Raw genomic sequence first — 23,507 nt, forward strand, 5'->3', positions numbered from 1 at the left:
CCTTCAGTCCATTACTGTCACTCTGCAAACATCTACAGTCTAATGTTGTCTCTATACTAACACATGGCAGTGTCTTACTGTCTCTTCTTGGACACCATTCCTTCTGCTGTTCAAAGAAAGGCAGTTTGTAGTAAACTGACAGTATTGAACCCACAGTCAGGTCATTTTCTACACGTTACTTAAATGCTATACGAGTCTGAATCATCTGTGCTGTTTCTACGGTTACCAGCAGTTTATTATAGCCCACTTTGAGCATGTATTTATATCAAACATAGAGTTGGAGCCAACACCTGTCATCCAATCAGACATGATTGTTGTCTGTGACTACAGTATAGTCATTATAGATGAGACTTAAAATGCTTTCACCCATTTTTAATAAACTATCCAGTCCTTAATACCTGAATGTGGTCTAATGTTGCTTCTTTAAATTAGTTTGTTATTTTAGTACCATCAGAATAAAAATGTGAATACTTCTGTAAATATCAGGTGCGGTGTGATAATTACATCTGGGTTTGTGTGGCTTCGTGGGATCATTGCCCCCGGCAACGCCATGTGCCAACACTCATCACCGCAGCAACGCTTTGGTGCCAAAGGTTGTGGTGGGGATATATATAAGAGACTGGGTGGTGGCTGTGATACGAGGTGGGGTGTGGGGCGGGGGGGTTGTAATGTGGGCGACACGATGTTCACATCCTATACTAGCGGTTGCCATGGGAGACAGGCTGCATCCCTCCTGGTCCTCATACTGCAGCATCCGCACGGTGCTGTCGCCATGGTGACATCCTCCAGAGAGAAAGAGAGAGGGAGAGGGAGAGGTGAAGTGAAAGGGAGAGAGACAAAGAAAGGTAGGGGAGGAAGGAAAAAACAGAAGCAGGGGGAGAGAGGGAGAGAGAGGGAGAGGCAGCGACTCTGAACCTGACTGTCTCCTCCCCAAACTCATTCAGTGCCACAGACAGCAGTAACTGTGTCTCTGCCTCAAGGAGTTATTGATCCCAGCAGGATGAGGAGGAGAAATGTTGTGACTGGCTCCTCAAACCAGAAGGCTGGATTTGGAGAATAAGATTAGATAAATCTGGATACATTCAAAAATATTCTTATTGAGAGACCTGCTGGAGTTTAAATTTCCCTCACGAGACTCAAACTGCACTAATGTTACACAGCACACTATGTACTTATTTTAAACACACAGACATGCTTGTCTTTGTCTACTTCTGTTACATTTCTGTTTCATAGCTGCCCAAACACGAATCTGCTGCCCTCTGTGGTCCCATGTTACAGCCATTTTTAACAAGTTAATGGTGGTCTTACATGTCCCCAGAATGTGAGTTTCACCTTAAAATATCGCACAGATCATTCATTCTACTATCCCTGTAATCACCCTGGTTTTAGTCCTGCTCTAGTGTCTGAGTCAGAGGAGCCAGGGGCGGCAGGCTTATCCCGCTGCGACTTCATAACAGTTCATTCAGAGGTACACTCTGATCAATGGAGAAAGAAAAGTAACACGGGGATAGCCTTTGTATGTATTTTGTGGGTCTCTAGACAGATTAAGAACTCACAATCTCTGCCTGCAAAATATCTGAGGCACCCGCCTTACTGTCTGCAATTATTCCTCCTTTACTGTCATAATTCTGCCTTGGTAAAATTGTTTAATTGATGGCTGCAAGAACTGCAGAAGTTTCAGATGTACCCCTAGCAATAATAATAATCTTATAAGTGTGAGGAAATTCTTTTTTCTTCAAAGTGCTACATTAGTAAGGAGGCCAGCACAAAAGACATTTCACTAGAAGACTTGAGTAAGTCTGTAATGACCTGTTCTGCTTGTCTTGTCATGTCATTGTGAAGAATTTTCACTACTTTTACTTAAAAGTCCAACCAAGGACGGGAGTTGAAAATTAGCTCAATGCTATAAACTCAATATGTAATGCATCAGTTCTATGTGTTCTATGGTAGTTGCATGGGCCCTGATCAAACAAATGAATAAATAAAATGAATAAAAATCATTTTCCAGCTGCTTTAACCAGCTGTAAAAGGGATCTTTCATAAATGTAAACAAAGGTTTACATAGGGAAGTGTTGTTGCATATTAAAGTCATTCTGTGAAGTGCTCTTATACTTTTAAAAGCTTTGGGTCTGGAAATGTTTACACTGAACTGTGTCGGAGTCTGCTGGTGCTGCCAATGTCTACAACTGCAGCCAAAAAACAGCGACATCACGATACAACAGTTACACAGTGACACCGAAGAACAGCGTTTGTTACAATGAAATAGAGCATTTCAGAATGTTTTTTTTAACACATTTTCACCATTGATGTCATGAATTTAATGACTAATTGCAAGAGCCCTACAAATAATTTAAAAAAAAACATTTCAAACATCAATATATGATTCATTTGATCAGACATGCTGCATGGCTAATGTAGCTACCTCCAATTGCAAACTCACAAACCAGAGAAATGTTACAAGTTTATAATTTTCAGAAACTGTTTGAAGCCAATTAAACAATGCGAGCAGCTGGTTTTCCAGATATGATGAACCGAGTCTGAGGAAACTTCCCAACCTGTGAAGTGTTTTATAGCACTTGGTGAAGAGGCTACAAATAAATAACAGGAAGAAATCAGACAGGAAACAAATTTGGAGATGCTGTGTTCTCCCCCTCTACTGTGTCTTTGTAAAATCAGAAGTTTGTGTACTGTACACTCCTGTGATCAGCTGATGATTAACTGATTAAGTAATTCATCTGTCATGTCCCCAGAGAGGAAGCATGAGGCGGCCTACTTCTCTCTCTCTGAGTCTGTCTGACTTTATGTGTCTCTGTCTCTGTCTTGCTGTCACTTTTCTCACTTCAGTAATTTGTCAGCGTGACTATTTATCAGAGATTGTAAAAGGAAAAACAGTCCTGCGGCGACATTGTTACTTTTGTTTACAATGTCAAGAATGACCTTTAAACTTCTGCTTTTAAGAAAAAACTAACAAAAGGTTTTCAGAGAAAAAATGGAACTTTGAGCATCTGCAACATCTGCAATGGAATAGTTAGTTTGTCCAAGCTGTCATTCATCTCAGTGCACAACTAGATATATAATAGTCAGTTAGCCATTAAGTAGATATCAGGTGACACATTCATATGCACTCAGACTTTTCCACAACAATCTGCAGCTTTTTGGTTCTGATTCTAATCTAAGCATTAATAATAACCAATTCTGCTTTGGCTATTACAGATCTGTTTAACTCGAAAAGGAGTTAAGAAATGACCGCATTTATTATTAAAGAGCTTTTTGTGTCAGAGACGATCATCAGTATACACAGCAAATAAAGACAGCAGCAGAACAAGTGCAGAGCTTATTAAATATAAATCTGAACTAGTGAAGACAGAAATCACAGATCGCTTCACTGATTCAAATCGTGTCGTTCAGTTCAAAGATCATATTCGTGAGCTAAGCAGTGATTCCACGTCAGCATATCTGTCACTAAATGAATCTGTCATTGTTCATGTACTCCAACATTCAGCGCTGATTTAAAACGTCTTTTTAGTTTAAGAGTTTGCTTTGTCATGTCAGCTCTGTTTCATACAGGTAAACTCAATGTGCTTCACAATAAACATGGACATACATCGAACTGATGAGAAGGAAAAAAAAATACAATGTTCCACACTGCATGCACGCACACAAAAAATAACTAAAAAAATCACAGTGCAGCATTCACACACTACACAGAGACACACACATGAACATGCACACAATGAAAGCCATTCAGGAGACACGTTTGATGATCCAATGCAGGGGTGTCAAAGGGTTAAAAACTACCGCGCCAGAGGGTCCAATCCTGACCGTGGGATGACTTTGCAACGTGTAAAAATTAATGAATACTTTCTGTGAAAATATTTAACCCTCCTGTCGTCCTGTGGGTCAAAACTGGCCCGTTTCAAATTTTGAAAATGTGGAGAAAAAATTTTTCACAGTGAAACTTCTGATGCCCACATTTTCAACATTTTTGGGAAATCTTTGAACATTTTTTTGGTGGAAAAAAAGAAATGTTAAAAATGTTTCTTGAGAACATTCACAAAAAATCAACCAAAATCCAGCGAAATTCGCTGGATTTTGGTTGATATTTTTAAAGAAAATATTAGAAGTTTTACTGATATATATGTAATCACTTTAGATGTATTTTTTAGGATTTTTTGGAAGATTTTTACTCTTTTTTTGAAAATATTTACATGAATTTTCTTGTCAAATTTGAGGGATTTCTTTTCTTTAAAATAAAACTTTTAAGGGAAATTTTTAAGGAATTATTGGAATTTTCTTCCTGAAACTTTTGCAAATTTTCAAAAATTTGGGGATTTTTTTTGTTGAATTTTTGGATTTTTTTCAGACAAGGAAATAATATTTTTTGGTGTCCTTAAACAAGGACAACAGGAGAGTTAAAGACACTGAACAGTCTCAGTCTTCAGCTTCGGTATGACTGAGTTTGGTTTGGTTGAACCCTACTGCTGATGCACTGTCACAACTTTTATGTATTTTTATGTATACATTTTCTTCATTTACAAGGCAGTGGGATAATTTAACTTTTTCCTTAATTATTCCCATTTAGTTTGTGTGGTGTATCAGGATTACTACACGGACAAGGAAATAATTTAAAATAATTCCTAGATCTAGATCTAATACTATATTTTTGAGTTCCAGATAGCTGCGACTAAATGTTTTGTGCCTTTGTAGATAAACTGTGATCTGTATAAGTTGTGATACACAAATGATAAACTGAGGCATAATACTGTTGAAATTTCACTTATTTTGCAACAGAAATTTCAGGTTGCACATAATGTTTTGTAAAAAAAAAAAAAAAGAAAATTCATTAAATGTGAACATTGTTAGAATGTACTTTTTTTTTACACTAAAATAAAGGGGGAAAATCAGTTATTACGCTGTGATTTTACTGGTCCAGCCCACTGGAGATCAAGTGTGGCTGAACGTGACCCTTGAACTAAAACAAGTTTGACACCTCTGATCTAACGGATCAGATTACACCATAGCTATTGGTGAGAGATATAATTGGGAGTCATGTAATTTATAGCTTTGTAAAAAAAACCACTAACACTAGTGTTTCCAGTGCAGGTCAGATGTGTTGTGTTTTATTTATCCCTGTCAGCACTCTGGCTGAATCATTGTGGATGAGCTGGAGATGCCTACTGTCCTCTTGGGAAGTCAAAAAAGGCATTACATTAATCTAATTGGTTGAAGAGTAAAGCGCGGATGAAATTTTCAGGCTCAAGCTACAAGAGGAATGTCTTAAGTTTGGAATGACATGATGATAAAAATCTAAATCTCTGAAATGCTCACTTTACAAAAATGATAACATTTCTTGATTTTGTAGTTTTGAGCCCACAATCAGAGTTTCATTTCTTTCTTTATTAAATCGCTGAAAGCTTGGAGACACATATAAATGCGCTTGAATAGATAATTTATTCTAAAAACGGGGTGCATCAGAATGGTAGAATACTTCATGACTGCATGTGATGGTACCAAGAGGAAGTATTTATAGTGTAGGTGAAACAGCAGAGAGCAGAATCGTAGCTGGTCAGTTCGAGCTGCAGCGAGTAGGGAAACAGTGGAAGCAGAAGAGCGGGAACTTTATAAACCTGCACATTTGGACAATTCTAAAGAGATTATTTTCATGGAAAAAAAAATATATACCCATGTAATTTTGAGGCAGAGACAAGTTTTTAGGGGTTAAATCAACAACCAGAGAGGGATTTCAATTCTGAAAATGTTGCACTTCTTGTTCGCTATACTCTATACTCGGGAGTAAACGGTTCTCGGGTGTTCTGTGTTGACTGTTTGCAGAGTTTGGATGCCTTTACTGCTGCAGTAAGAACTCTAACCATAACCCTGAACCGGTTTTCCTGTGTTGAAAATAACGGACAAAAACGCTCACTGCTTTGGTTTCCGCTGCTTTACCAAAAACATACTGAACTCCAAAACCGAGGTACAAACCAGAACGGTGGATTTTACGGACTGTTACATCCCAAAAACCAGCAGCAAGGTCATGGGTCACCACAACCTGATAAAAAGAAAAATAAATACCATGGAGCCCTTGGAAAAACCTAAATAACAGAGCAGGAAAATAACAGTGAAAGAGTGTTTAAATCAAACCTCACTCCTTCTTTTCCACATTTATCAGAAAGTGTGATTTTCTCATATTACTTTGACTCTCTGTTGCCTGATGCTGAATTTCCTGAGTGTCTCGGTGCCCTTCGCTGCTCCATCAGTCTGCCCTGCCAGCGATTCACCATCCTGCCCTTCTCATTATCTCTGTGTTACCTCGGGCGTCAAACCACCGCTGTCCTTAGCCGTGCATTCGCTATATGCCAGCCTCCCACGCACACACACACACACGCACCAACTGCACTTAAAATACCACAGAGATACTCCAAAATAACCACAAAATATCTCAACAAGTGCCTTGATTTCATAATGGATGCTTAAATCTGTTTCTTTTACATGGATAATGAAAAAGATTTGACGTTTCTTTTCTATGTTACATTCACAGATTTCAAATTAGATTTTCTTTGAGGAAAAAAAACCTCTGTGGTCCATGTCTGCTTTGCTGCAGCACACTTGCTTTGATATATATTTCACCCGTTTTATATATAATTCAGAAGTTTTCGACCTGTGCAGAAGAAGTTCTGAGGTTCTACAGTGTTTCACTTGTTTCAAGGAAATCAGTGAAAGCAACATATTTGCATTAGAAGCAAATGAAGTCATGACGTCTCACTGGTAGTTTCTTTCACTCATCTTTTTGCAGATGACCCTACTTTTGTTGGAAATTCACATTTCCAAAAAGTGAGATCTGAGGCAGAAGCCGCCTGACCTGCAGCCCAAGCCATCAGTTGGTGTGACTTCACAGCTCCACACTCCACCAGATTGGTTTTCTATCTTCAGCCTTGTGACAGACGGGGGAATTTTCTGAGATGAAGGCTGCGACCTGCCGATCGAGGAGGTCTGAAAGCGTGACGTGAGTCCATTTAATGTCGGTAGGATTCGTTTTCTCAGCTGCTGAGTGAGACGTTTGAAGCCTGCAGGCTGGGCTGCAGCAAACCCCAACCATTTCATATTTTAGTTCAAGCACCCAAGAAAAGTCTGTAACTTTTTGATTATTAGTTTTTACACTATTTATTTTCTGATTTGTCTATTTCAATGTTCAGTTACTGTTGAGTGTGAATTCTATCTCCTGACACGATAATCTTAATGGTGTTTGAGACAAATACATATTAAACTTTCTTTACTTTAGGTTGCTAATTTGTTATTTTTGCAGATTTTATTTTGTTATCTGCAACTACCCTCAAACCACTCCCTCCCTGTTAAATTGCTTGTTTTAGATCAGTGAGAAAGACACATCCAGGCTTTGGAAGATCATATGTCAGGGAGTTCCATATGGAGCTTCTCTGTTAACTGAATGAAGCAGAAGTAAGAAAATGCAGTGGCAAAGTGAACAAGTTGGCAAGTTCAGTTTTGCAGAAAGTTTGAAATTGAATGAGTTTTGGTAAATTTTATTGAAACGATTGAAAAAAACTAATTCCAGGCACTTTTTTGGGACCTTTACTTCTGTTGTCTTCAGAAAACATGCTTTCTGCTTTTGTTGCTTCATGTACTTCCTCTTTAGTTTGAGCCACAGTGGAGAATGTGAGCAGTACCTGAACAGTTGTAGCCTCTTTACACTGGTTAAAGACATGTTTTAGCTTTGATTTTAACATCTTACTGGTTACTTTAAAGGCTCTTCTTGGCCTCTCTCCCAGCTCACTCATGACCTTTTAACACCATACAAGGCAGCATGTAGCTTGATATCCAAGATTCAAAATCTTTTATCTGTTCCAGAGGTGTCTGAAGTCAGAACCCCGAGGCTTCTTCTTAACCTATTCTTAAAACATACATTTATCTGAGAGCCTTTGAATAATTCCTTGATTTTTAGTCATCTTCATTACATTTGTTTTATTTTATTTTTTTCCTTTTCTTAAACTTAATCTTTTATTTTTGCTTTCAGAAGATTTGGAATTTATTTTACTGTTGTGTTTAAATCAATTTGTAACTGATCCTGTTTATAATTTGCTGTACAGAGTTATAGATATATATATAACCTCAAAATCACACTTCTTAAAACATAGCATCACATAGCATCTTGGGAAAAAGAAAAGCAAAGCCCAAAACAGCATGATGTTGAAAGAAAATGGAATAACAACGCAAGAGCAAAGGTATCGTGTCAGTATCAGGTGACACAGCAATCTGTCTTTTAACACCTAAAATTACTGACTCAAAGAACTTCATCATCAATGTACAAAATACGCCAAGCTGCTCCTACCTGCGGTGTCTGGCGTACTTCCCGCTGACATGACCGCTGCCATCACAGCCGGGGGTCGGACAGCTGAGAGGGAAACACACATCGTCAGAACAAACAAAGCAGTACAGAAACTGTAAGGTGCTGTTGTCTAAATAAAAAAATATAGTGAAAAATACCTGGAAGCTCCGCCACAAGCAGTGCAGTTAGTTACAACATATTAAACACACATACCACTGACGTAGAAGTCACAAATTTTTATGAAACATTGTAATACTTCCCTCTTTTGAGGCCATCCAAAATCATTTAGAGTTCTTATCCCCACAACTTAATTACAACCAGAGTGGTAAGAAGAAAAATAAATCTAATTAACCAATTTCTTTTAAGTTGCATTGATTTGATGAGTTTTGTTGACTTAATATTGTTGATGTTGCATCAACTGAAGATTGTGTGTAACTTAGACTCAACTGTCTACGCTCATCAATTCATAACTAAACAAGAGAGCGCAGTACTCTGTCAAGGCTGTTCAGTCGTTGTATTATTTCTGACGGATGAAATCTTTTAAAAAGTAGTGGTTTGCAGTAGTCAGTTTGTGGTAGGATCGCAATCATGTAACCATCAGCAGGCAGCTGACGTAGTGTTCACTTGTGGTCGTAGATACAAAAATCTTTAACAAATCCATGGATCCAGACTATAAGCAGCATCACTGCCAAAATCTAATCAGGTGGTCCTTGCGTCATTGCTGACCTTCCCTGAAAATTTCATCCAAATCTGTTAGTCTGTGTTTGAGTAACATTGTGAGCAGACAGACAAACAGACAAACCAATGGCGATAAGTCACATAACTCCACCGCGTTTCTTGGTCGAGTAATTAAAGTTGCAGTTACTAAATGAAATCACTGAGGCATAATACTGTTGAAATTTCATTTACTTCAGCAAAAAAAATTGGGAATATTATTAATTCCAAAATCATCATGAAGTCTTGGATCTATATTTGTGGCCAAACTTAACCATCTCACCGTGAAACTGATAGAGATTGTCTCATCAAGGAAGGAGATACAAACGTGAGAATATAATTGGAGCAACTTAATTAAACTAAAATCTTCTGTCATTAAAAATACCTTTGAATGTAGAGGATAAGCTAATTCTGCTAACTCAATATAGTTCGTTAGTTGAACAGAATTTTATTAGATGTTTGATACAAACTGATTCTTTTTGGCTTGACATTTATTTGTCCTGACCAACCAAAGACGTAAAATCCCGTGGAATACAAATCACTGTGTATTGCTGCCTAAAATTCCTTGAATGGTTTTATCTCACTAGTCACTATTTTTGAATATTAAAGGGTGGAACAATATTGGAATAAACTGACATCGTGCCATTTTTACTTTTTATTTTGCGATGTATATTGTCATCTAAAAAAATAACAGGAATGTTCACCAGATGACTTTGGAAAGAATAAATTATTGTAGAAAGTCTGGGGAGGTTTGAAGGCGAGTACGTCAGCAATGAAAAACGATTTAAAACAACTGAAAAATGTCTTATTATTGTAAGACTTTGTTTGGAGTGCAAACCATTTGAAACCTTTCTCACATGGTGTAGTGCTGGAAAATGCATCTGAAATCATTTCTTTGCTCTGGATGGCATTCAGATTTGACTTTGCACTCGTCATTCCGAGCTTTGTGGTGCCAAATTAAATGGTCAAACAAATTAGTCATTGTGCCTGCTGTGATGACAACAGTTGCAAGACACTGCAGACAGATTTACTATTTTTAATCTGCACCGTTCTGTAGCTGAAATATTTACTTTTTGCAACTGTATCTTCCTTTTCTCTCCTGTTCTTTGCTCATTTCGCTGAGCACATGTGGAGTCTGCATGTCAACAGAGTACATGCTGTGAATAAACTTTATAAAAAAAAACTCTGTGTATCCAAGAACTCTTGAATTGGTGCACGTTATGTTTCTATCAGACTTTACTTGTAGATTAGCCATGAAAAATAGGGACTATGCAAAACTGTTGTGTAAAGCAGGAAAAAACTGTGACATAATGAGTTAATTTCCATTACGATTGTACATGCACACATAGCACAGCCCTGTTCTACTGAAGTTAATAAAGAGGTGTGGAACAAGATCAAGGAAGCAAACAACTTCAAACCATCTCACTGGGTTCGCGTCACTGTCAGCAGCAGGTTAAACTGTTTCTGTCTGGATGGTTTTTTTTGCATCGTGGCTTCAGTCGGCAGCAGATTTCTCCAGCGCTATGAGTCATGCTGTTGCAGCGTTGGGGCCCGCTTTGCAACGAAGGCACGCAGACCGCCAAGCCAACACACGCCGCCTGGCTTCAGCGACTCCACACCCGCGACCTCTGACCCCGCAACCGCAGAGCTCCACCCACCCTCCGCCCACCCAGCATCACCTGATCTATACGCCCTGCAACCGCGATCTAAAAGCAGAGCTGCACGAAGACAGAGGTGACGATCACGAGTGCAGCGAGGCAGAGGAGGAGAATGAAGGGGAGGAGGTTAAAGACGAGGAAGGGCTGGAACACGTGGAAAACAGGAGGAAATGGAAGAAGAGGGGGGAATAGGGGAGGATGAGGTGGAGGAAAAGCAAAGGGACAAGAGGCAGAGGGTGGGAATTAGAACGAGAGAAACGATCAGAATGAGAGGTGGGGAAGAAGGAGAAAAATGGAGGAGGAAGAACAGGAGAGAGAAGAAGAGCAAAATATAACAAGAGGAGGAGGAAGATGATTGGAAGTAGAGAGAAGAGCGGGACGAGGAGAGGGAGGAAAAGTGTGAGGAGAAAGAGAACAAATGGAGGGAAAGAAGAGGAAGAGGAGGAGGAGGAGGGTTGTTCAAGGTGAGGCAGCTCATCAATCAGAGTGGGAACACAGACTGACAGTGTTGGGTTATTGATTCCAGCTCTGTGTGTGTGTGTGTGTGTGTGTGTGTGTGTGGCCTTCACTCCCCTGATACAATGTCAAACAAATATTGTACAGTTTCTACAATGCATCAATGCGACGTGAACAAACACGAGTGTCTCAGCGTGCCTTAAAGTCATCCTTTTCTTGAAGTTACAAAATGTTTTTCCCTCCGTGCTCAAACAATTCCACTTGTTTCCACAGCAACTGCACAATTCTTTCAGGAAGTTTCTTGACTTTTGTATTATTTTCTTGATCTCTATGCACGGATCTGCCTTACTTTGCCAACGCCCAGACACATCGCAAATGGAAAACAGTTTCAATTGTCTTATAGTTGTAGAACCTTTTATAAAGAAAGAAGACTTTTTGGTTCAATTATGAGATCAACAACAGCTTGTACTGCATGAACCCTTCCTGAACTAAAGTACAGCAACCATTCGTGGATCTTGTGACAGATTTTATAATAGCTTCTGACACTTCTTCTAACTATTGCACTATTGAGATGGTTTGCAATTCCCCCCATTGAAGAGATTTGGCTTAAATATATTCAGAAATCTCACTGTTATAAATGCTGCAAATTCCAAATGAAAACAGACCACAAACAACCCTGTCACCTCAAAATTACATGCCGATGCAGTTTAACTAAAAGCCCCCCACAAATTTGTAGGCAACTGATTGTAATCACTATCAACTTCATGAGAAAATCCTCACGCTTAAATTTACCCAGAGATGGGACTCTGAAAGTGAACCCTGTGTGCTTGATAAGCCCACGATCCACCCCAACCACCTCCTGCCAGCTCTAATGCAGTTGATAAATGTGATGAAAATATACGTCTTGTCTCTGAACACTGGCGGAATGATTTAGGAGAAAATATCTAATTGCATTTTGTCTGACGGATATTGCAATTTCATTTGGGACATATTTTTTATTTTAAGCTTCAGTTCAGTATTCACTAAATTTAAAACATAATGAAACATTGCCGCTTGAGATACCACGGTAAAAATTTGCAAAACCATTGACACGACAATTTAAAATCTTGATCATATGTACTGCAAAATGTATGTAATTTGGTTATAAAAAAAACAGAACCACAATGTGCATGCCGGTAGAATAAGTAGGGAGATTAACAACCCCTGAAAGTTTTATCTGCTCAAATGAAATAAAACTGAATTAGACGTGTTATTTAATCACCACATCAGAATTGCAGCCTTTGTGATTTGCTATTTGCATTTTGTTGTGTTTTTTTCCCCACATTTATTACCATTTCAATTTAAAATTGATTAACTATTCAGCCCTACTCTGAACATCCTCCAGCTACACCTAAATGTAAAGCATTTTATTCCTATTTTATAGGAACCTAATTTCTGTGACAAATTGCAGCCAAAAACCACTACACATCAGATGCATTTGTGTGTTGGCACACATTGAAACAAAAGAAAACCTACTATTAGTTTGTAAAACCAGCATAAAACATATTAACATAGTGGCATCCTTGAACTGCTTACAAGTCCAAAGATATGCTTAATTTTCTTACTTTTATAAAATGTATTAATCATGTCTAAAGCTAACTAGAAAAGCACTCAGAGAGCGCAGTACCCCACCAACGCTGCTCAGTTGCATTTTCGATGGCTGAAATCTTTCAAAAAAATTGTGGATCCAGACTATAAGCCACATCACAGCCAAATTCTAATCAGTGATCCTTGTGTCATTTCTTACCTTCCCTGAAAATTTCATCCAAATTCGTTAATCCATTTTTGAGTAATGTTGCTAACAGACAGGCAGACAGACAAACCAACGTCGATCGTCACATAACTCTGCGGAGGCTCCACCTCCTTGGCGGAGTAATAATGCATCAATCCCGCTAACGTATATTACTCAGCAGAACACCAACTCTATATAAATCCACCACTAATTTCTGCTGTTTGACAGCTTTGCAGTGCCCAGCTGCAAAACATTTAAACCTCATTTAAAAACGAAACTTTATTTATAACGATTTATGCTGTCTGGGACCAGTAATGAGCTGAGTGACACAAACAGCAAAGCAGAGAAAAAGTACAGTGAGATGGAGAAACTTCACTGGTTTTGTTTGTTATTTTTGACAGCATCAAAAAACACAGATTACTGCCAGATTTATTCTTTAACCACTAACACTGTGTACTTTTAAGAGACACACAAAATAATTGCATCAGTTATTAATGGTCACATGGCTCCATCCGTTTCCCATTTTTGTAAGGAGCGACCTTTACTCCCATATAGGTCGTGACATTATTAAGGTGCTTCAGCTCCCACTGCTGCCAGAAACACACCAGGATTTATCAAGTTTGTCCTGACAATGTGTCCATCAAATTTTAATATTTGTTGTGTACAAGCGAAAATTTTGGCACCAGAGGAAAAGATCACGGGGTCACTAAAAACATCAGGCATCATCCGCAGTGGACCGTGAATGTCCACATCATGCCATTAGCTGGACTCATTAGTCACCCCAGAAATCATAGGAGTTAAGAGTAAAAATTCACAGCTGTGGTGCAGCACAAACTGTAGCTCTGATTCCCACTGCGCTGACAGATGTGATGTGTTTATTTAGCAATTTAAATGAAGTCATGGAAGAATTTTTAATACACATCCCACCACAATGACAAATTTATTTGTACATGCTTATCCCTGCAGATTAGTCACATTAGTCAGCGACTGTGATGAAAAAATAAAATTGATGAAAATATTCAAATGATTGCTCATGGTGTACTTAGAGTATTTCACAGTATTTACAGTATAAATCACTTCCTGTGATTATTGCAAACTTCAAAGCTTCTCTGTCCATGCCTGGCCCTCACCAGCACCCATCAGATTTAAATTCTGGGTGAATCATGCTGAGTTTTCTGCTCCTTCGCTCGGGGCTCACACAGCGCAGACAGGACATGTTGTTTACAGTAAAGCGCTGACCTGGATCAAACCGGGTTCAACCATAATCTGCTGCACACACCAATATTTGTCAGTTTTACTAAATGAGATTAAGTGAAGCAGAAACTCCCCCATCACACGCACACACACACACACACACACACACACACACACACACACACACACACACACACACACACACACACACACACACACACACACACACACACACACACACACACACACACACACACACACGGAGGTAGCAGTGATATTCGGCATTACAGTGAGCGGCTATGTTTCCCTAAAGGGGAGGCAAAATGTAAAAAATTACTGGTAGAAGTTGATTGAAAATGTTTATGTGAAAGAGCTGGGTAATACATTAAGATGAACCTGACAATATGCAGTAATTTAAGTTGCACTTCAGCTCAAAATCTGGTTGTAGCTTCCACATCAGTGCTAACACGTCACATTATTCCTCCTGTTAAGCTCCAGCTCAGGCTCACTCATGAACAATCCAGTTGTTTTCTGGGAAGGTTCACTGATTTTAACATCACCAGCTTCAAGATCAGCAACCCACTGGAGCCCCACATCTAACTGTGCTGGGCCTATATAGTCAAAACGGAGTGACGATGGATCAAAATGGCATACCAGATTATTACAGAATTATATTCTTCGATGAATGCAAGGTTCTGCCTCGGTGCATTAATGACAGAGTAATATGATGATGAATGTATACTGGAGTGTGTATCAGCAGAGTTTACCTACCTGAATAACTCTTGTGTTACTGCTTCCACGGCAGCTTCAGACAGAGACACAACACAAAGATTGATGTTACAACTTCAACATTGTGTAGCCAGTCAACAATAATGAAGGCATCGACTGTGTGTGGGCTTCAGATTAGCATTTATTTACATTCAGAGTCAGGCAGCATCCACTTTGTATTTAGCATAAGGAGTGGGGACACTTTCTACAGTTTAAATATTTTATATGTGACTTCTGTTACATTTTAAAAACAAAAAGCATCTTATTGTCATCTGTGTATGATTGGCAAAGCTTTCCCAAGTTTCCAGGAAACTGGAATCTAAGGCTGTGTTTACCAAAATACAAGTTGTTGGTTGAAGAGGGAAATATAATCAGTGATAAAAGTTAGACACAAACCAAATTTAAAAAAGTAAAAAATTTGGGAAAGAAAACATTTATATTAAGTAAGTTAACAGACTGATAGCTTGCAAGCTACATTTGCTAACATGAACTCATCTTCACTCTCTGAATCCTGAAACCTGACAGCATGGTTGAAAGGCTTGTTATCTTTTTAAATACAATACAGGATTTGTCAAAGTCTAAAACTGTAGAAACACAAATGATCAATGGAGTTTGCACTTTCCGAATGTCCCTGAACTACTTGACTTGAACCAAATCTTAGCTTAAACTGATGATATTTTATAACATATACATTATTCTCCATGATGCATTTGTGGCAAACTCTGTAAAATATACACAAATAGAAACTCTGCACTCCTCAGGCCAATCGTGACATCATTAATAACTCAGCTACAACCAGCAGTTGCATAAGAAAAACACAGGGACTATTTAGGTGAACTGGGTTGAACTGCAGGCTGTGTTTTCAGAGAGCAGACAGGAAACCATTATGGAAACAAATTAAAAATCTAAGTCGTAAAATCACCATTTTTGCCACTATGGGCTAACACCTGTGGACATGGAATATTGTTGAACATGATGATTCCAAGTTTTTCACTCTTAGTAAAATAATTTATCAAAGAAAATACATTTTCTATCTTTTATTAATTTGATTGATGGTAATTTGACTTATGGCAATATATCATTGTAATTGTAGAAAAAAGACATTGTTTAGTGCTCTTTACTTCTAATCATGGCTGTGCTGTTTCCATAGAGATGCAGGATTTTATGTGAGCCCATAGTGAGGAAAAATGTGACAGGTGCAAAGAAATACGACCAGAAACTGTCTGTGGTTCAGAGGGTCATGTCCTGCTTTCACACTTTCAGTTAGCCATTTCATTTAACTTCTGTAATATGATTATTACTAAAAATAGATGGTTTGGGGCAGGGGTAGCCAAAATGTCTAACATATTAGCGTGCTGAGGCTAGCTGTCTCATTTCTCCTTATAGTAAGTGAGTCAAAGGTCTTGAACAAGGCTGTTAAAAGTGGAAATCATACCTCGGACTCCTTTGGATCGTGTTCGATGGCGTTTTTCAACTGCATTCACCTCCATCTGGAGAGGAAAACACACAATTTAGCTCTGGCAGAAAGAGTTTTTGTTCGTAGCATCATTAAATGTGTTTTCTGTGCAGCACCACCTACAATATCCTTTGCAACTGCTCTTGGAAAAACAAAAGCTACCTGCTAACAGCATCCTAGCAACTACCATGAAAACCACGGAATAATACAGCACGATTCCCACTTGTTATTCACGTCAGCATCCAAGTCGTAATCATGACTGGGAAAGCCAAATTTTTCTAAAAGCTCCAATATATCCAACTTGGCACTGAACAGTGCCAGTAAAAAGCAAACGTGGACTCTCACGTCAGCCAAAGTCCGTCGTTAAGCGGAATTAAACACTTAGGTTTTAGTGCTACTGTATAATAAACAAGCACACTATTGTTATCCCCCACACGTCCGACTCCGCAGTAAAACAACTGTTACTAATACACTTTGTTCAAACAGAAACTAACTTGCTTCCTGGGTAGTATGACGTTGTTTGAAGAAGTGAAGCGAGCATTAGTGTCTTTCTGTTTAATTTCTGACAGCAGACATCTTCATTAAGGAAGATCAGCAGTTGCTGATTTTCTGATGGTGCCAAAGATTTGGAGAACATGCGATCCTTTTCTATTACTTTCTCCTCGTCCAGCTGACGTCAGCTTGACTTAAATCCCCTTAACAATTATCCAGCTACCACTTAGAAAGCACTTTGAACAACTTTATTAGCACTTCCTTAAGCCAACCATACTCACCATGTATAGACCATCTAGAAACACTCTAGCAACAACTTAGTTACTGTTGCTTAAGTCCTAACTTTCTGCTAACTTCTGCTCTCAATGGGGAAAAATCCTACAAGACAATCTGTGACTACTGATTTAAAATAAAGATATATAAATAAACAGTTATGACAGTACCTGGCTGTAGCTGTGTGGCACCACCTCAATCTGCTGCTGGTGCTGTAGCTGAAGAATCTTTAAACCAAACAGAATTTCAGACGCCGTCTTCCAGAGTCATGATCTGCAAGAACAAAACACAGCATCTTCTCAGTTCTACTGGAAGTCAGGTTCCTGTTGTCGGCATCTGTTTGTACTCGTGATCATCTAATGACATTTCAAGACTCAAGAGATTCCTGCCAAATATCGTCTACACATTTTTACTGATATTGTGAAATTTAATTCATGCAGTCAGAGGTCTTACTGACACATTTCAGGGACCCACAGCATGAACTGCAAATGATGCATAATAAGGCCAACAACACAGCAGATTTACAGCAGCAAGGATGAGAGGCTTCAAAGACATGCTTTTACATCTGTAGTTTTGAACTCTGTATGGTGGGGCTTCTATTCTGAAAAGAGCAGGAGGTAACGATGGAAAACTTCAATTAGCAGAATTTTATTTTTGGTATTTATGAGCAGAAGCTAACAAGTCAGATATGAGCATAATGGATTCCTATTGTTACTACCGTTTTTCATTTTGGTTGGTCCCTGTTGACCTTTTTTTAAGCCAACGACCCAGCACCTAAATTTTTTCGAAGAACAGTGATGTTAAAACAATTGCAAAGTAAGTGGAGCTATCTAAATGTAGAGGGAAGTATTTTCTGTTAATTATATTTTGCACAGGCAGTCTTAGTAGATTGATCTGGATAAACTTGTTTTGTGTTTCGCGGACAAAAGAAAAGGATCTCTGCATGCTTCTTTGATTCAAAAGTCTATGCAACAGCACAAAAACTGTGGCCCCCGAGGTGCATTTCAGTATAAGCCGCATTCACTCACCAAACAACAGAAACACAAAACCTTCTGACATTAAAAACCTTGAATTTAAGCACTCGAGATTTAAATACAAATTTAAATTTTTTATGTTAACCAGTGCCTTTGATTAAACCATGATTTATATACCAGCATTCATTTCTTTCCTTTTAATCTTGCAACGTCTTCTTTTGCTGCATTTCGAGTTTAATAATGCAGTACATAAAGCACTTTAAATGCTTTTATGAAAAAGGCTCTACAAACAAACTTACTCTTATCCACATAACTGTCTTTAAAACAGGGAAGGGTGCTATGGGAACTGTAGGTTTGACTGGTCGGTCAAGGTTTTCATCAGCATGCGAAGTGGGTGAAAAAAACCCATAGCAGATTCGTACATAGCAGAGCACACATGGAATTTCTCTGAATATTACCTGTGTACTTTTGCTCATATTTAAAAGGCATCATTTCACCTTAAGAAACATCCAACCACAGAGCTGGTAATGGTGAGAAAATGTAACCCAATTTTGACATTTTGAATCAAGTAAGTTTAAGATTCTGGGTCAATTTGGATGAATTTGGCAACGATTACGTTTCTTTGATAGTATCTGCAAAGACAAAGCGTTCTGAATTGATCCTAGCTGTGATTTGCTACAAAGACTGGACTCTTCTGGAGAGAAATTACCACTGAGGCTGATGGCTATTGTAGAATGTAAAGCCACACCAAGTCATACACCATTAAACAGAAGTAGCAGGTGAAACTTGTGAAGCCAGTGCAGAAGTGGTTTATATCTGTATTGTTTTAACTGCCAGCAGGGGTGAGTCCTCTGGTTGCAAAAAGAAGCAAAATTGTATAGAAGTGTATGAGAAAACAATCCTATTTCTCAGTTGATCAGTTACCTAAGTAAGCATTTTCCTTATGAATTTATGGTCTCGCTGCTAGTGTGAAGTCTGCTTCAACACAACATGATGTTCATAATGTAAATTAAGATCCTATTTAGAATAAAATAGACAATGAAGTAGGTTATGCTTCAGGGCATGGCTAACTTTTGTCTGTATAAATCCTATCATTATTAGAAGGCAACTGGGTTTGCAAGCTCCGTTGTTGTCTCCTGAAGCACGTCTAACTACCTTCTGTTTAGGAATGTCTACCGCCCTTAAGTTCTCAGTCAAATCCATCCCTTGCTAATCATTTCTAATACGACGACCAGAATGCCAAACTTGAGGCTTCAAAACGATGTCTACAAACCAATGGGTGTCGTCAGTGTGGCTACCATTCATACTGTTCATGCACCAAACATACAAAACATGATTTCTCAAAAACAAACATGAGCCAAATAAAGCTGGTGAATTGACAGTACAGATAGCTTCATTTGGAGATGCCTGAATATCTACCTTGAGGAACATCACTCACTAGCCTTATTTAATCAAGCTGTAGCAGTCAACTCTGTAGTGATCAATAATATAGGAAGTCATAGTACAATTGAACAATAGTAATTTTCTCATCTATAAAATGTAACACATTACATTGTGGGATTGGTAACAGAAAGTAGAATGCATGCCTTTGCTTTTTGAGGCAAAGCAAAGGCTGTGTTTCACGCTCAGACTTAATAAGATGGTGGGTGGTAAATATCGAACACTATATAATAAATATGGGAGCGACTGTGAACACTGTTCAACATTCTGGTAAAATGCTTCTGTGGTATATGATGCAATGCTAACAGACCACTAATGCAGCTCTGAGATCACTGAAATGCTAATGCCACACAAACACCATTCAAATAAAACGACTGCATTTTTTTCCTTTTTTAAAAATTTGAAATAACTGAAAACCTCTCATTCTGGGTTTGAAATCATCACAACAAAACTCCAGAAGATCTTGCTGGGAGCATTTCTATGCAAACAGCAACATAAAAGCAAGGAAGACAAGACTGAAACAACAGTTTGATCATGAAGACGTTAGCGCAGGCACTCTGTGTGCTTCTCTCTCCTCAGCTGCAGTGCAGCTCGGGGGGTTTGCAGCGTTAATATAAATGTAAATTCTGGACAGCCTTGCCTGAACTCTCAACCGACTCCCATTATGTTTCTACAGCATACCGAGGCCGGGTGCATCTGAGGTCGCCACTCCACTGAGCGTGCTCCAACGCACCCTACATCAAACACTGTCTTCCCTCCCTCCACTGTGAAGAGCTCACCAAAAAAAAAAAAAAAAAATTCCTCCACCTCACTGGAAACTATACGACTGAGTGGGCTGCACGCTTGATGTGAATGCATTTGTGTGTACGTGTGGGTGTTGGCTTCTGTACATGTATGTAAGTGTGTGCTGGACATGATGTACTAACCTCACCAGTAGGTGTGTGTGTCTCCATGAATGTGTGCTTCCATAGGCTCTATCCTTCTGCCTCCGTTGGCGTGTGTGTGTGTGTGTGTGTGTGTGTGTGTGTGTGCACGCTCGTGTTCTTTCTGTGAGGACCACTTCCAGTTTTTAGACCTGCACCATCATACTGAGAACATTTAGGACTATGAGGACATTTCTGGAAAGTGAGGATTTATTTTCAAAGTGAGGACATTTTGAATTCTGACGACATATTAGTCAAGTCCAGATATTTTTGGTATGATATTTTAGTATCGCGAGGACAAGTAGGAACATCTTTTGGAAAATTATTAAATTTGGGGGATTTTATAACATTTTGGCAACTGTTGCATAGTTTTGAATAATTGTGATGCTAAAACAATGTAATTTTTGAAAAAAAAATTTCATTCAGGACATTTTTGGAAAGTTATTACATTCGTGTGAGGACATTTTAGAACAGTGAGAACATTCAGTAAAATTGAACCAGCTGTAAAAAAAAAAAAATAGTGACATTTTTGGAAAATATGGATGCTTTTTATTTTTTTTGCAAATCTATAACTTTTTTGAAACACAAGATCATTTTTGGTAAAGTGTAGACTAATTTTTAGTATTCACCTTTAGGTATTCATATTTATAAAGGGATGAATAAGCAGCTTCATAATTGTAGTTAGTGTTAGAATATGGGATCGGGAATGTATTACATCACTGAGGTCCTCACAAAGATAAAAGTACAACTATATGTGTGTGGTTGTGCATGTCTGTGTCTAATAATGTGCAAATATAATTACTATATTATGCGCCTCACTTTTTTTCAGAGGTTTCTTCATTTATTTAGTTGCTATAAAAGACTAACCTGAATTGCTGAAGCAAAAAATGAAATGAAAAACAAGCTCCAGCAGTCATTCAGTGTATGGGCGTGTGTGTGTGTGTGTGTGTGTGTGTGTGTGTGTGTGTGTGTGTGTGTGTGTGTGTGTGTGTGTGTGTGTGTGTGTGTGTGTGTGTGTGTGTGTGTGTGTGTGTGTCACAGTGTCCTATATGGCTGGATTGGTGCTGTGTGAAGAGGAGCTTCCTGCTGTTTAGTATTCAGTCCGACACTCTCCCTGTCTGGTACAATATGATGCAGAGCTCTCCTATACTGAGGCACATACTTCAATGTACGAGCATGTATCATCACACACACAAGTATAAATGCACACAAATGCAGATTCGCATGAGGCTCACATACTCTGGTGTACCGAAATGTACACCCTGCATCAGTGTTTTTTTAGAGTGAACAGAAGCTATTGTGCCACCTCTACAGAAGCCTGGTGACTGCAACTCCCCCTGTAGGTCAAAGCTGACACAGCACCCACCACTAATGAGATTTTTTTCAAATTGCTTTGATTATTTTCAAACCACATTGTGTGCTGGTGAAATGAGTGAGTGAGCTTCTTTTATCACATCACTTGCTTTCCATTTGAAGACACCATGGAGAGTTGTAGTATGCATATACTATGGCCCTTTACGAAAGGACCAAACACTCCTCCATGTTTAAAGTGTGTTTGTAGGCACTTTAACACATGTTCAGGTTACCAGAACATCAGTTTTTTTTTTTGCTATGGTTACTTGCTGTCTCATATATATTGAGTACTGATCGGAAACTGTTGACCAGGCCTTCTGGTTTTAAGGTCCTTAATAAATAATTTTACCAGGTACCTACCTGACAATTGAAAACAGGTGTTTTTTTTCCTATGATATGTGTTGGAGCAGTATAGTTATTCATATTTAGGTGTTTTGCAAGAGAAAGGACATGAGGGCATATTAAAATGGGCTTAAAATTGGAAGTTTTATGTAACTAGCTTATGACTATACATCAACCTATACCAAGATCTACATCCTCTGAACATAAGCCACACAAAAGTGCATGAAACTGAAATTAATTGAGAACACTGGTAGCCAAATGTTAAAGGCCATGTCCACGTGGATATTTTGCAACAAAAAACATTTTCGCCTACGTTTGAGCTTCTCATCCATACATAAACATAAACCTTTGAGGTTTGAGATCACTCAAAGACCTTATAATTTCAAGATTTACAAAGCCTTTGTTTATGTTTATCTGTGTGGACATGTAAAACAGAGAGGTTGGAACACAGTGATGTCACATGTCAAGCTGTACATGCCCATTGATGCTTTGTGTAATGAAAATTAACCTAAAAACAACAATAACACAGGATATAATGTATATATCCTGTAACGGCTCTCTACATTTGGTCAGCACAAGGAATTACAAGCAAAATTAGACGACGGTCTTAGAGTAATGGCAAATGCAGCCATATATGTGTGTGCGGCTGCCTATGTTTGAAGACTCCCCTCCGACCAACCAAAGTGAGATGCCACTACCCATTGCCAAGCCAAAGATGAGCTGTCCTGTGGAGCTTCCTTTAGAGGGCTATGGTGGCTTGATGGTTGAGATGAAAGTTGGGGTTTCAAGCCCCAGTGTTGACCTGTCTCAGCATTGTTGTTCCACTTCTATCCAAGGTTTGACTCCCAGCTTGGGGACCTTTGTGACACATCATACCCTATCTTGCACCGACTTCAACAATAAACGCAGCGCATATATTGAAAAGGTAAACTTGCTTTCAATACTGCTGTGGTACTGGTACCTTTACGTCCACCTGCAACCCACATAACACTGTTAAGTACAAAATATTTAGAAAGATTTACTGCATTGAAAGAATTGTGAACAAAAACTGACCCAACAAGGAGCTGAGCCACATGGCAAAGCTTCAGTTTTAAAGTTGATCTCTGGTCGTGACTAGGGTAGCAACTGAAAGAATGAGATTGTGAGTGGAGCAGAGTTAGTCTCCACTGGTGGCTGGCCGGATTCACTGTCAGAGATAGGGTGATGATCTCAGACATCCAGAGGGAGCTCGCAGTTACTCACTACTCCTTTGCATTGAAAAGACCCAGTTGAGTTGGTTCATGATGTCTCTTGGGCGACTTTTATTGAAGGGTTTCCGACCACGTTAATATCTCATCTGGCCTGGAAACACC

The 23,507-nt window shown here is 38.8% G+C and overlaps 1 protein-coding gene across 5 annotated transcripts in view; it reads right to left on the reverse strand.

Moving 5' to 3' along the window:
- The window catches only part of myt1la (myelin transcription factor 1-like, a), a 93,282-nt gene that overhangs the window by 56,053 nt on the left and 13,722 nt on the right, over positions 1–23,507 (reverse strand). For all 5 annotated transcript variants that reach the window (XM_022196338.2, XM_022196329.2, XM_022196346.2 and 2 more), the window contains exons 3-6: positions 17,294–17,396; positions 16,338–16,392; positions 14,906–14,939; positions 8,345–8,407 (exon numbers count right to left, since the gene is read on the reverse strand). In XM_022196338.2, the coding sequence (XP_022052030.2) occupies positions 8,345–8,407; positions 14,906–14,939; positions 16,338–16,392 (152 nt within the window). In that variant the 5' untranslated portion in view covers positions 17,294–17,396. The remainder of the gene's footprint in view (positions 1–8,344; positions 8,408–14,905; positions 14,940–16,337; positions 16,393–17,293; positions 17,397–23,507) is intronic.

The sequence above is a fragment of the Acanthochromis polyacanthus genome, chromosome 16, assembly GCF_021347895.1.
Source record: "Acanthochromis polyacanthus isolate Apoly-LR-REF ecotype Palm Island chromosome 16, KAUST_Apoly_ChrSc, whole genome shotgun sequence".
Taxonomy (NCBI): Eukaryota; Metazoa; Chordata; class Actinopteri; family Pomacentridae; genus Acanthochromis; species Acanthochromis polyacanthus.